The sequence below is a fragment of the Argiope bruennichi genome, chromosome 8, assembly GCF_947563725.1.
Source record: "Argiope bruennichi chromosome 8, qqArgBrue1.1, whole genome shotgun sequence".
NCBI classification, from domain to species: domain Eukaryota; kingdom Metazoa; phylum Arthropoda; class Arachnida; order Araneae; family Araneidae; genus Argiope; species Argiope bruennichi.
In genome coordinates, this window is record NC_079158.1 from 30,504,150 (window position 1) to 30,520,257 (window position 16,108).

The window sequence follows — 16,108 nt, forward strand, 5'->3', positions numbered from 1 at the left end:
GTCATATGTATTGAAATAAAGGAGAAATTTTTTTATATATTTATAGCGATTTAGTTCAGTCTTATAATTGTCCAGCAAAGGAGTACTTACCAATAAAAATATCTTATTTCAAAATGATCTGTGTAAATTTTCTGAAAAAAGTTGAAAGAAAAATTGCAAAAAATGAAACTGGATTTGAAAAGATATCGTTTTAAATTTTATAGTAGTGTAATTTTTTTTCCTCTCGAATTGGCGTATGTTTCTATGGATAGTCTGCTTTCTATTGTTAGCATGCATGCATGCATGGTGCTGTATGTTTACATATTAACTATATCACAATTACTTTATAATTATTCAAACATTTGCTATATTATTCTACTTTTCATATGTATTTCAAATAGTATTTACAAAAATTTTGTATTGGTGAAGTCATCAAAGTAACACTAAGGTAACTAATTACTATCAAATTTTGAAGATGATATATTTCTCTAAATTGTCTAATATAATTAATATTGGGGCTTGTTCAGAAATGAATATTGAATTTCCATGAAATATACATTTCAGAAGTTTATTACATCAATGGCCATCCAATCAAAATGATTATTTTTGTGAATAATTCCAAGAAAAATTAGGTTCTTGTTTGTAAAAATAACATTTGTCATTTGTTAAAATTCAAGTTTAATAATTATATCATTCAATAGAAAGTATTCATGATGCTCACTCTTTCTTTAAATGGTCTTTTATAATGTGTATTATATTTGATTTAATTAAAATATTTTTTTAAAAAATAAAATCTATACTGTATATTGCAAATCTTATACCATGCATATTAAATCACTTGCATATCTTTCATGCTAGTTATTATTTTCTTCTTAGGAAAAGCATGAACTTCAGCAACAACTGCTGGAGTGTACAACAGAATTGCTTAACCTGCGAGAAGACCATATGAGATTGCAAGAAGCAGTTCGAAGAGAAAGGGAAGAATTCCAGATTGAAAGGACTAATAACAATAAGGTTAGTTTCTATTAATAAATGTTAAGGATGCAAACAACTAAATTCGATTTGGCTTCACATTAGTATGCTATTTTATGTATGAAGTCTGTTTGTCTATTAAAACAGTTTATTTTAAGGCATTTTTTGTTCCTCTTTGGGACTCTGGATCTTTCAAATAATTGAACCTGCATGGAAGGCAGTTTTGAATGAACCTCCTGTGCAGTGAATATAAAATAAAAATGATACCTAACTAGTTTTACATTCTTCCCTCCGTCATTGGGATTTTATTAGACCTTGATGGAAATTATATATTACAGATCCACATGGCACATTAAATATTTGTTGGTATAAGATCTGATGCATACAATTCTCGAGTTAAAACCAAAAACTTGCCCACCAAAGCTTTCAGTTGTGTCAAAATATTGAGTCTTAAATAAAGGAACAGTTATTCATTATTTCCCCAAAATAAAATACTTTTTTTAATTGTGATCCTACTTATAAATCAATTATTTTTTTTAATGATTTGTATTTATATTATATCTTATTCTAATAGTCATTGAGAATTTGTTTTAACTTATATGAAAAAAAGACTTTCCTAAACTTGAATATTTATGTTTTCTGCATGTGTTTGCAAAATTTGTGTAAATAGTTCTATCATTCTGGAATAGTCAGTATTTCTAATTTTGAATAACTCTCTTTATTATTTTTTTTCTCAAATTTTTAATAAAAAAAATAGTGCATTCATTTGTTAATTAATTTTATTTGATTTCTATTGAAGTAAAATATTTTAAGAAATGTTTCATTAAGAGAAACAAATTGTTGCATACTTAATTTATATTATCTTACATTTCACTTTTGATTCAATTCTTTTTATTTATTGTAATATTGATGTGGACATGCTCTTGCATTTATGTTGGTTAAATTTGCTAAATCGACAAATTTTGTAAAACATTATCTTTTAATTTAACTTTATTCTAATCCTTTAATAAATGTATCTAAATCCAAATAAAGTTTAAAGTAGTTTCTTTAAGTACATATTGAGTTCATATCTCCTATCATATTTTAATTATAATTTTCTGAATCTAAAATTTATTTTTAATTTCATTTTTCCCCCTTAATCTGGGTTTAATGATATAAAATATTAATTGAGCATTATGAAGGTCTGAATTTATTTGTTGTATGAATTTATTTATAGTTGTATTATTTTGTTATTTAAGTACATAATCCATTAAATTTTCTTTTATAATTGTTAAACTAACAATGAAATTTATATCCATGCTCTATTTGAATGATTTGCTTACTTAATCTAAAAGTTTTCAAATCGATATATAAATCTTTTTTATTGTATTAGATACCTGGTACAAAACAAGCAAAGAGTTGTCATTTTCTTTGAAAAGGAATAGCTAGCTTTTTACTTTTTAAAAAATAATCATGCTAGGGAAAATTTCATATTTTTACTTGTAATTAATCAAAAAAGTTATATAAGATTAATCAATTCAAGTTATAATTGTGAAATTTTTATACATTTTATAAAAAAAATTTGCATTGATTAATTGTTCAAATACTTCATTTTAGTTGCTGGAAGAACTAACCAAAGAATTAGAAAAACATTCCGAAATGCAACCAGACACTCGTTTGCGAAGCCCAAGTCTCCTCGAGTTGCCTGCTCAGTACCGAGAACTCCAACAGGAACTCCGCAAAGTCAAAGATGTAAGCATCCTTTTTCTATTTCAAAATCTTTTACAATTTATTTCTGCTGCTATAAAAGACAATCTTTCAATTTTCATTCATTTATTTTTTTTATTAACATTTTTAAAACTATTTATCTTTGTTGAATTAATTTTAAATAATTTTTGGTTCTTGAATAGAAGAGTTTTTAACTATTTTTATAAAAATTATTTTTTAAAGTTTATTTAAATATTTATCAAACTTTACAATGATATCTTAAATTTAATATTCAGAGTTTATTGGTATTGTGTAATTTTCACCTTCAAATTATTAGTGTATCTAAGAGGGATTATATGAAAATTTACATTTAAAAAGCAGCATAAATAAAAGTTTGTTTCTTAATTTTTTGTTTCATCCTTCTCTTAAGGACTTGGGATGAATTTGGTAAACAGCATTTCATATTAGTATTCCTATGGAGAACTAGCATTCTATTGTGAAATAAACTTCCATGAAATTTTCAATCATTTGGTATGATAACTGCCATTATCTGCTACCATTATGAAATAGTACCTATGTTTGTTGTCAATAAACCAACTTTCTTTTCTCTTTATGTATATTTTTTAATGATTCTTAGACTATTCTTTGTCTGAAATTAGTCAATGTTGTATTATTTCTTTTGATATAATGAAAAAAAAAAAACTAGATTTAAAATATGTAGAAAAATTAGATAAACCCTTATTACATATCCTCGCTAGATTTCTGTAAAAAGCTTCATTGCATTAGTGTAGATTTTCTTATATGCTTGTTATACAAATTGGAGTTGGTGAGCATCAATTTGTCGTTCTCTATCATTGCATGTTTGTAAAAACTAAAAAATCTCCTTATATTTCTAATTATACTAAACTTATAGTTATATTCTTACATTGAGTGTTTCATTGTAGTTGTTCTCCTATTTCTAATAGTTTAGTATTTTTTTTAATTTTTAGTCCTTAAATATTCCTTATATAGTATGCAATTTTTAAATGGAAGAATTTGATGTAAAATGTTACATTTTTAAATACAATGCAAGTAAGTTTTGCTTGAATTTTTCCATTTTGCATTGATGATAACATCTGACTGAGTTAAAACCCTTAATTCTAAAAATAGCATTAAATTTTAGGAAGACTCGACTTTCTATATTTAAATATTGCCAGATTTTATGTAGAGAAATCATTATTACAAGAAATTAGTTTTTGAATATATATGTAATAATTTTAAATGTATCTACATTCTAAAAATAATTGTTTTTTAATCACTCGAAACGTCGACTTCACACTAACTTCTGAGTTGTGCAGGCTCTTATTTTCCACACTTAATATGCTTGAGCAATTCTGCAAAATTCCGATCTAAAACCATATAAGTGCAAAATCTTTCTTGTGAGCTCTTTTTCCTGCTCTCTTTCTTTTTCAGATTGCATGTTTCGTTGGCCATAATTCTTAGAAAGAAATCTTGTTACAGAAGAAGTTCAATTTTAATCCATTATCATCACAAAGAAAAAATATATAAATATTTTTATTTAATTTCCACACTTGCCTCTCCTTAAATAAAAAAAAAATGTTTTGCATTATAATGTACATATTATAAATGCAAACATTTTTTTAAAAAATTTATTGCTGTAGAACTCTTAAACAATAATATATATATTCAATAACACTTCTTCTCCTCCTTCAGTTCTAAATTTAGGAATTAATTTTATTCTATTTCTAGAATAATTTCTGCAATTTTAAATCTTTTCTCCAAATGTTTTTGTGACAGCAAATAAGACATGTACCAGCTAAACACAGTTCAGTACCTTCAGAATGAAATAACTTTTGCATCACTCTCGTGTCATTTTAGTTTATATACTTTTTATAATTTATAGGTATCTAATAATATTCTTTTGTCTTACCAAGACTTGAATAGCAAGAAATTATTTTTTTATTACTTACAAGTTACACAATTAATAAAGAAACTTGATGTTAGAAATTATTTAGCACTCCCTAACATAAATTTGAATTTTAAAAAATTGTGGAACAAATGCCATCTGTTGAATTGATATTATAAAGATAACTACAGCAGGTTTGACTCATTTCCATCTAAGGGAAAGCAGTATTTTGAACATATTATATGGCTTTGGATAAATTTTTAAAAGAATTCTTTGATTGACTTCAGAATTTATGTGATTTTATTGGGCAAATTTAGATATTTTTTGGTTTTAGACAATGTGCATTGTGAGACCCCTTTTTAATAAGACTGTCAATTTAATTTCACATTTTAGAATGTTAATTAAATTCATAATATGAATTTGTTTTTATTTATCTATTATGCCTCCGACTCCCTAAATATTATTGAAGAAAATGATCAGTTTTAAAAATACCTGTCAAGTTCTAATCACAAAGTAAATGTAATGAAAGAGAAACTGGCCAATTATTATTTATAAAAAATTTATATTATTTAATATTTTATCATTTAAAGAATTTTTTTACATAATTTTTGTTATTTGAAATTACAAATTACAAAAATATTTGACAACTAGAAAAATAACTTTTTAATCAATCTGCTTACAACCCCTCATAGGCTAAGGCAGCTGCCTTGTGTTTCTAAATGGAAATCTATCACTGGGTTCGACAGACAAACACAAGTAATATTTATTGAACTGATAATTAATTTCATATGTTCAAATTCTGCATCTGAATTATATCTAAGGTTTTAATGAGTTAATACTAAGGTTAAACAATGTATCAAATTATTTGAATATTTTTATGAATAAAATTGCAACAGTTTTAATTCCATTTTCTGTACCACATATATGTAGCCAGATTGCTGGCATAAAAAAGGATATTTTAAAAAATTACAACACGATAGAAAAGATTCTTGTTTTTTCCTTCTCCATTGCTGTGATTTTACTTATTGCATTCATAATTCTTTTCAATCGAACTGTTAAATTTATGCATGTGAAATATATTTGTTTTTTTTCTATCTTTTTTTCTAAATTGGAATTAACTTTCTTTCAGGAAAACAAATTAATCCTCGAAACCAATGAGGAATTGAATGCTCAGCTTTTAGCCAATAGCCTACAAGAAGGCAGGACGTTAGTAAATCAAAATTCTGCCGTCTCATTAGCTGATGAATTTGAAACTCTAACCAAAGATGAAGTAAGTCCACCTACTTTCATATAATTATAATTATTCATTAATAATATAAAATCGACTAAATTTGTGTAGGTTTTATTATTTTACAACATTTTTCATTCTGCAGAATGCTGTACATTTTCGTAATCCATATTGTTTTTGTTTTTTTATTTGTCTGAAATATATTTTGTGAATTAAGTTTAGTTTTTTACTGACTAAAACAAACGTTTTTAATTCAATAATTATAAAATTAAGACAAAATTAAATGCTGTGGTAATCAAAATTTTTGATCAATAAATTGTCTTGAAAAAATTAATTTGCTATAAATCAGATATACATGCCACTCAATTATGTCATTTCCATCATTATTATGTCCTTATCAGATTGTAAATATGATATTTTGTTTTATTATTCAGTTACAAAAGTACTGTTAAAGATTATTTTCAAATGCACCTCTAAAAAAATTCTAAGTAAATGAGAAATTGTTGCAACTAAATTATATTTATTTAAAATGAACTTTAAACTTAATGGGAAAACTATTTTAAATTCTACGAACTGTGGCAGTATTTTTCAAGTAAGGAGACTCAAATTCATTTTGCTTTGCTGAAATAAAAAATATAAATATTTTTAACTTGTATTCTAAGAATTATATTCATTGGTGCATAATTAATTAACTGAGGTAAAATTTGATTCTTTTATAATTTATAAATATATAATATATATTATTTTACTGGTACATTAAAAAGGAAATATTATTGATCAAAAATGTAGATCAAAACAAAAATCATAAAAAATGAAATACAAATAGATAAGCTGTAGGTAAATTGAAATCAAAATTACATTTAACATTGTATTTTAATTTGAAAATAGCATATGTTTGATATTATTCGTTATCTCAAAATGGCATTCTTCTGTAAAATTAGTTAATGAAAAAGGTTGCCATATATATGCGAGATTAAATTTTGTAAATCAGAATGTGAAATATAAAAATACTCTTAAAAATATAATTAAAATTCCTATTTGCTTTTTAGAAATTCTTAGCAATTACATTATGTTTTAATTTCTTTATAATATGGCCTGATCTTCACTGAAAAAATATTACTTCTTCTTTCTACTGCACTAATAAAACAATGCTCTTTTTAATTATATTTTATAACTTGCGGTCACAAATATTAAAAGATCTAAAAAATAATTAATACATTGATAATTAAGACTTGTAAAATTATTTAAATATTTTATTATTGTCAGGAGCAAACTATACAAAACTTCATCCTTATAAGCATGAGTAGTAAAGCAAAGCATTTACAAAAAGATATTTTTATAATTAAAAATTTGAACTCTTATGTTAAAGTGATTCTAAAACTTACTGTCTGTTAATTACGTAAATGCAAACACTTTTGCAAATATTTTTCTATGTGAAGCTATAGTCATTAATTGGAAAAGACTGATTTCAACATGATGGAATTATTATTCTGGAATCGTATATGCTACATGGGTATGCACGGAAGGGGGGTGGAGAGAATGACTATGTCCTTGATGCCAGATTTTTTTATGGAAATCATGTAACTGCCTATTGTGGTCATTGATGTTCTAGTGCAAATGCAACTCGACACTGTAATACTGAAAAGCAACTGCTGCCGTTTTCTTAATATAAGGAAATTAGAATTGTTCATCAACAACATTTAGCCAACCACAAATCTAATTGTATCAAATATTAATGTTGTTTTTGATTTTATGCTTTTATATTTAAAAAATTCATTTTCTTTTAATAGATGATGAAAGCATTACATGATCAAAAAGAAGTAAACGAGAAATTGAAAGCATACATCGATGGAATCCTACTCAACATCCTTGAAAATCATCCTCAGCTCTTAGAAGTGAAAAATCCAATGTGAGGCACTTTTAGTACTCCACAGTTAAATAAACTTTAGAACATTCATTGAACTATACAAAAGAGGTTTTATTTTTTGACTGCTGCAAAGGACCCCGACCTGGAGAATGTTGATTTTATTTGTTAAATGTGCTTTTAATTATGTATTGTTGATCTCAGTGACCAATGGATCTTGCGACTGTTGAAAATTTGTTGTGCAAAAGAAATCTTTGGAATCAGGAATGCCTACCTTCGCGAGCAGTTCCTTCTGTGTATAGAATATTTAATAATAAAAAATGGAAAAAGTGTTTATTTATGATTTCTCTTCTTTTTCATTTGCATTCAAAATTCAATACTGTTTCTGGTACCTCAATAGTTTGACAGAATTTTGCAACATAGTCAATGAATTTCAATCCCTCTAAAAAAATGTTATTTTAAGATTATTGATTCATTTTATTTTTTATTTTTTTAATTTCAAGCCTATGAGTAGTTAATATATACAAGACATCATAACCTACTGAGTGGATAGTTAAAATATTCCTGTTAAAAGTGCTGAAAAGGAAAGGTTAATCAAGCACCAAACTCTGATAGGATTCATTTCAGAACATAGTAAAATGAATGCCGAAAATGTGCAATAAGGGAAGAGAAACTGCTAGTTTTAGTATAAACATAATCTGTCATCATATAATCATTCAATCATATTGTAAATGCATATAAAATAGGAATTAAAAGTGGGTGAAAATGCAAAAGATTACAGTAGCTGTCATAAACACTCAGATATCAAATTAATATTTATATTATAAAGAGTTCATAAATAGATAAATTGAAGTAATTTTTTATATCTATATATATATATGTATGTGTGTGTATCTTTTAATGCACCTTTGCTGTCCAAAATATAATTAAATGCTTATAATGCGCATTCGTCGATTAAATTTCTTAAAAGATGATGCAGTTACTTTGATTAATAATTCTATTCTGAGTAAAGTTCTATCTATATTATGAGAGTCAAAAAATTGAATTATATATGCTTTAAGCCTAAAACATGCATGCAATCATAGTCCAATGGTGTTCTAAGATGTATAGAAATCTGGGACTCTTATGATAGTCTCCATTTAACCCCTATATTGCTTTGGATATTTTGATTCTTACCGTCTTGCATTTACTCTGCCCTTATTTGTATCAATCTATGTAAAATATGGTTAATTAAACTGCTAATTTCAAAAACATAAAACATGGGCTCATTAAACCTTAAGCATTTTTATAATAAAGCCTTAAGGAATAAATTTAATTATGATATCCTCTCAGCACTTACTTACTTTTTTAATTGTTATCTATGTATTTAAAATAATTAAGTACCCCCCCCCCTCCCCTCCGAAAAATTCCTATATCCTGTTCAACCAATAATCCGATTTCTATAATTTTTGAATTCATAATTTTGATAACTTTCTATAATTTTGAATTTGCATGAAAACTCATGATCTCTAGATATATCATCCCCTACTACTTATATTCTTGAAAGAAATTTTAGAAACCTTACTGCAGTGGGGAAAAAGGGCATGAGAATTGGCCAATCCTAACTACTGTACCGATTTTGTCAATTTTTATTTTTTACAAAAGCTCATATCCCCTATTTAATGGCTGCCTTCCCCCATTACACTGCTTTTTAGTAAAAAAAAAACATAAAATTAAATTTTTGTGTATATCCTCAACCTCAATAGCCATACAAATTTCACCATATTGGTACCATATCTATACAATTCTATGCTTATTTCACGAGTATGTTGTAAAATTATATCTACTGTTATTGTGACAAGATATAATTCATCACATGATGCGACTAAATTGATATTAATATGAAGAGCAAACACCTGATTTATGATGTCAATTAATCGACATTATAAATACATGTATCAGTTTGCTTTTCACAAGGAACTCCTCGAAGAGCAGTGACATGAAATTTGCTCATGCCATTCTGGTTGTCATTTCTATGTCAGCTTGGAATTTTAAGATTATTTTTATAATATTTAATCAATCGCAAAATTGTCAAATGAAATTATAAGTAATTAATAATTAAAATTTATATTCCAATGTTAAAAATTCAGCATTTGATTAGTAGACTGACTATGTAATGTATGGAATCCTTGCAACATAATTTAGATTTTCTGCCTTTTACATATATTGCTAAAAACTGAAAAGAAAATTTTCTTGTTTATTTCACTTTCATAAGAGTCACAATATTATTAGATCAGTGCCACAAAGTATTGAAATATTTCATACAAATAAAGCAAATGTCAAGGTTATAATTCCTACAGAAAAGCAATTTTCATTAAACGACCATTGATTGTATATTTATGGGTCACAAGCTCTCGTATGAAATAAAAACTAATGAAACCAATACAGTAGTAGGAGCTGACAGACGTTATTATGTTGTTGCCCTCTCCCCCTTTAAAGAATATGCACTGGAGTAGTGTTTTTGAGATTAAAAAGAAGGTATTTGAAGCAACCAATGAAAATAGATCTAAGAGTTTATGAACTTCGATTTGAAAATCCGAAGAGTGTGTGAAGCTGGTTGGCTGGTTCTTCTTTTCCTATTTATTTTAAATATATGATTATTTTTTTTGAAAACTCGGTAGAAAATAGAATAGTAATTAAATTATCTTTTAATAGATAGAAATTTTTATATTGAGTTGTCATAAAAATATTTTCTTTAAATAAAATTCAAGTGCGAACAAATTTTACAAAGAGTGTTCACATATTTTTAATGGAATATCCAAGTAAGCGTTTTTTCTTTTAAATGACTTTATTTTTCTATAATTATTTACTAAAATTATCATCTGATGTTACATAGTGATGTTTTGAATAAAGAATAGATAAACTATCATTTAAGGTTTTCCCCCCTACTCCTTCTGAAGAGAAAATATTTCTTTATATTATTGTAATTGTGATATTGTGAAGGTCATAGAATCAGTATATATAATGCAGCATAAATATGAAACGCATAAAAATTTGGTATTCTCTAAAAAGAATCGTAAAGACATATCTATAGTAAAAGGGAATACTTTTCAAGTATTTTTTTTTTTTTTAAGTAAATTCTACTTGCTCAAAGTGTAGAAATGTTATGAAATTGCTCACTTACAAATATAAATTAAGTAATTATTTCATTAATAATTAAATAATTATAAACTATATGGAGGTTTCATCTTTCTCGTTGACACGTACGTAATGCAGACTTAGAAGCAGAATTTTGTACCATTTATCCGCAAAAAATACAAAAACATTGCAACACTAGATAAAATCGGAATATATTATGCTGCAAATAATGCATATCTTTAAAATATATCTAGGCCGTTAAGAAGGGGGAAACTAACTTTTTTTAGAGAATTTATGGAAATTTTTAGCTGATTTTTTATGGTTGTTTCTCATTTTGCTTATATGGAAAAATAAATATCAGTTAAGATTTAAAGGCTACTCACATATTATAAAATAAGATTTTATTTTCAGTATTTAAGGGAAAAGAATACTGTTTAATTACTTTATATTTTTTATGAATATAAAGATAAATTAGAACACTTCAAAACAAAGTAAATAACTGCATGTCTAAATAAACTCTTATAAAAATTTTTGGGGAATAAATGAAACTGGAATCAATCCAATCCAATGCCTGTAGCACACTCCTGATAAACGTTAAGAATTTTTTTTTTTTTTTTTAATTTTCTCCGACTTCTTGATTACTATATAATGAATAAGCACTAGTTTTACAAAATGGTTACCATTTATTTATTTATGGTAAATTTTACCAAAATGCTTCAAGTTTGACCTACTGTGTGTACGTTTTTCCGTCTCATAATTTATAAACAGAATGAACGTTTTTAGAGCAGATGATTGGACTTAAAACTACAAAATTTGCCACAGAATTACTTTTTTTATTAGCAGGTGCTTATTAAGAAGGATTTTTAAACACATTTTTAGTTAATTAAACGTAATTGAAATTATTATATTTTTTCTGTAATAACTTTGAAACGTATTATAGCATAAAAATTATTTTTTCATCATTTTAAAGCAGTTATCTTTATACTAATTTTGAATATTATAAAATTATTATAAATATTACGGTTATTATAAAATTAGTACATGATGTGCCCGTCTAGGCAAGCTGTTGTGGTGAAAGCTTATAAGCCAGTTAACAGCTACGCTACACTAGCAGTTGCTTTTGTATTGTGTTCATGTTACTGGGCTGCAAACCACAAGGTCCCAGGTTCTAACCTCACAAATACCAATCAGCCACACGATCAGTTTGACGAAATTGGATGACTGCACCAAACGTAATACATTGTCGTACTAGTGCTTCGAATTAGAGGTGCGAAATCTAAAGAAATGTTTATAAATGTTTGAGGATAAGACCTCATAAATATCAGACCTCAAAACCTCATAAATATCAGCTGAAGTGGTCTCCCCAAAACTTCCTCGCATACTCTCAAATAAAAACCTTATCCTCCTCCCCATCCCAACATAAAATTGTGAATCTTGAGTAAAGATGTGCACGCCATGAAATGCTCAGATTTTTATTTTCTGAGTTTCGCACAAGAAAGTTTTGGGCTTCATAGGCTAAAGGAAACTGGTCGGTATTTATGTATTATTAAGTATGATATTGACGGATAGTGATTACAAAAAAAATCTATCAATGTGTAATATTTGGCGATTAATCGCTAGGATGCGATTAATACACAAGTATAGTTCGTCAACGGATTCTGAGACGACCACTTTTCGACGACCCCTTCTCATTAAGGGGTGAGACGCTGAACGATAAGCGCGTTTCCGGTATAATTATCTCTAATGTTTACGTCTCAGGAAACCGCCAGTCTTCATTCTTAAATGTAAACATCTCCTCCTTTCATCTTTCCTTTCACCCCTATTTTGACTAATTAAACCCATCCTAACGCATGCGCAAAAGCGAGGAGGGTTTTACAATCCGTTGCTGAACTATATCAGAATATGCACATTGGATACTTTTTTTTTTTTTCAATAGATTGAAACAAAAATTTGACCCACAACTACAATTATAGTCAAAAAATAATACATCAAATTTCATTTATATACATTTCTGGGTTATTCCTCTAATTCGATAGGGATCTACACTTAAGATGCTCTGTCTGTGTTCCGAATTTTATTCATCTAATTCTTTTCGTCTTGGTATTTATCATGTTACTTTCTAGTCTGACAACCTAAGACATGCTGTCTATGAATGGAATTCGTTCGGAATTTCGCAAAAATTAGAAAATAGGTGCTTATACCAAAATTCATTCATCTAGCTTAGAGCGGTTTTGAGTTTTCGTGTTCCAAGCAAATATAATTCTATAAAATTGTCTTTCGGATTCAGAGAAGTTTGAAACTTAGTGATTCTCCAAAATGATCCGTGTACAAGATTCTATTTCATATCAAATGAAGTTGACAGTGCTTAGGAAGGAAAGCTATTGGCAGCCACATGTAATAAACAAGATTTCTATTTAAAAGTGACGTAATAAATAATAGTTCTGTGTGTATTCGCTACAGATAAGATTCCTTGAAGTAAAAGCGAAAGTTTTGGAATATAGTTTCATTATACTCTATATTAATTACTGATAAGTGAGGATTGCCTAGATAAGATCTTTATCGTAACCTTGAATCTAATATAAAAGAGGATGAGCCCGTTTAGACGGACTGTTATCTTATTAACTATACCTCAAATCTGATTAAATGCCATTTGGCTTTACCTTGCCCTTCATTGTGCGATTCTTTCACTATTTAAACTCCTCTGTTCCCTTGCACTGAGATCTTTATTCATAATGTTCATAAACACTCAAATCAAAAGTAATCACTAAAAATTGTATTGAAGCAAATAATGTCTACTAATAGAAAAAGATGCAATGCCAAATACGAATTTGTAATATTGCTTCCCAGCGTAGTTAGTTTCATAGTAAAGAAGAACGTTTTACAAATGGCTGCATCGAATGTTGGCCGGTCAATAACTTCCAGCCTTGATGGCAAACTGGGCGATGAATTTCGCTGCAAAAACTAAAGTTCCAGAAATTACAAAAAAATTTGGCAATATTTTGATTAGAAGCAAAGATACAATAAACTTCTAGAAGCTTCTTCGCCTAGAAACTATAAGAAGTCCAAAGACAGAGCTGAAGAAAAAAAAACGAAACGCAGAATAAAGCTTTACAGAACTGTATGAACTTTTTATCATACATCCATTGGACTGATATTTTCCGTAACAAAACCATATGGAGAAAGCAAGGTAAAAAAACAAAAACAAAGTATATAGAAAAGTATATAAAAAAATAAAGTAAAGTCATACTCAGGTTCAAAAATTCTATACAGGAGTGAATTTAAGAATATGACCTATCTAGAGTGATCACCCAGAAATCTCCTTGCATTTTTCTTATAAAGGTGTTATAAAATTATAGGTTAAATTTTAACCCTTTTTTTCAAAGTTTTCGGTTATTCACTTATTCTCAAACAAGGCAGTTTTCTGATAAATAGATTTCATTTAAGATTTTTCAGAAAACTATAATTTCTTGTAAAGGCCACATACCAAATTTCATTCGTTTAGCTCAAAGCGTTTCTGAGCTATCTCGTTCACATACATAATTCTATAAATGTGTCTTTCGGAATCAGGAAGAATTAAAATATTAAAATCTGTCAAAATCTTGAATTCGGATTTTTCAAAATATTTATAATTACTTTTAACTTTAACTTATAACAAATAAAATTTATAAACTTCGTATAGGGGAAAATTTAAAAAAATGAATGAACAAATAAAATGTTTAACTTGCTAACTGTATATGATGATTTTTTTAAAAATGTATTGAACAAAAAATAATTTTTCAATCCGCAGATTAAACTTTACTTCAAAAAGTATCATATGCGTTTACTTTCATTTTAATGGTAATACTTAATACATATTCATTAACAGTCATATAAAACGAAAAGATAATATTTTTTTCATTTTTCATACACATTTTTAATATCTCATCCAATTTAAAAACTTCACATAATTTATTTTCAATAGAAAACAACCTTTAAGTTAGGTATTTTTTCTTGCGGCATTATATATTTTAAATGGTGTTTTTTTCACTTTAAATTTTTGAAAACGCATAATCCGACTCAGCTGTGGTTATTGGTATTAACAGTGTTCTTAAGATGTGTGTTCCGTGCTAGGTAAATTTTTGAGGGGCATTTTATAATAGAAATTAGTTCTATTACAACTAAATAAATAGTTTAGAAATGAAGTGGAAGATTTTCTGATGACAGAAAAGTTATTCAGATTTGTCCACAAACAATGAAATGGGCCAGAAAGCAAAAATTCTCATAAACTGGAATTGCAATAAATCAAAGTAAAATACAATAAACGATTTACGATATAAAATGCTGATTCATATAAAATGAATAATAACCTATGAAATAACCTAAGGTTATGTGAAAGCAAGGAAATATGAAACAGTGTATGAAAATTATAATTGTATTCAAATATTGTATTATTCTTCGCTTCCTTGAACCTCTTGCTCACCTCTCCCCCCCCCCCTCAACCTCTTGCTCAGGCATTTTCAACGTAGAAAATATAGAATACTTATACCGACGCGTAGAAAATATAGAATATTTCAAAAGGTTCATTTTTGTTAGTATCTTCATTGTTGTTTCTATATTTTTGAGCAAGCAGCAAATTCATTAAAAAAACTCTTGTTATGGAAATACAGAAAACATATTTCACAAGAATTTTTAATCATGTAATAGTATTTTTGCAAGTGTAACTCAGATGCTCAGGTTTACGCTTAGTCATTCGACATGAAGTATATTGCTGACAATATCCGTCCCAAATAAAAACCTTCGTGTAGCTTCAAAATGGGACGTTAAAAAAAATTTTTTTAAGTGTGCCTGTAGATGTATTATGTAGCTCTTCCCGTATTATTAACTTGATTTGTTTCATACTAGCCGCCTTCGGCGACCAGCCGGTTCGCCAATCTTAATGTTCGTTAAAATTTTAATAATTAAATATTTTATGCAATACCAACTTTAGCAGCTTCTTAATCAAAATATTTTAAAACTTCAAATTTTGATAGTCATATAATTCACTCATAATATTATAAAGGCCTTTAGCCATAACGTAATATGTATCTCTTTCATTTTCTGTTAGCTATGCTTTAAATTAAAGTGGAAAGGATGAATCTGCAATTAATATAATAATATTTTTTGCTGAAACTAAGCATTTTTTTTTTATAATATGATTATTGAAAACAGAGTCACTGAGCGTTTAAACTTTATGGGCACTAAAGAATGTCTTTCTTAATTTATATAATATCTCAAGAATTTGTCAATTATAGTTAAGAAATACATAGGCTCATTGCACATTCCTTTTATTTCCTCGCATCTAAAATATACAAAGAGAAGATATCGTAATCAACAACAA

General features: G+C 27.2%; 1 protein-coding gene across 2 annotated transcripts in view; it reads left to right on the forward strand.

The window, feature by feature from the left end:
* LOC129981191 (rab11 family-interacting protein 4B-like) overlaps positions 1–7,971 on the forward strand; it is a 142,301-nt gene extending 134,330 nt beyond the window's left edge. For both annotated transcript variants that reach the window (XM_056091925.1, XM_056091926.1), the window contains 4 exons: positions 856–993; positions 2,548–2,682; positions 5,673–5,813; positions 7,562–7,971. In XM_056091925.1, coding sequence (XP_055947900.1) covers positions 856–993; positions 2,548–2,682; positions 5,673–5,813; positions 7,562–7,684 — 537 coding nt within the window. In that variant the 3' untranslated portion in view covers positions 7,685–7,971. The remainder of the gene's footprint in view (positions 1–855; positions 994–2,547; positions 2,683–5,672; positions 5,814–7,561) is intronic.
* The last annotated feature ends 8,137 nt before the right edge of the window (positions 7,972–16,108 follow it).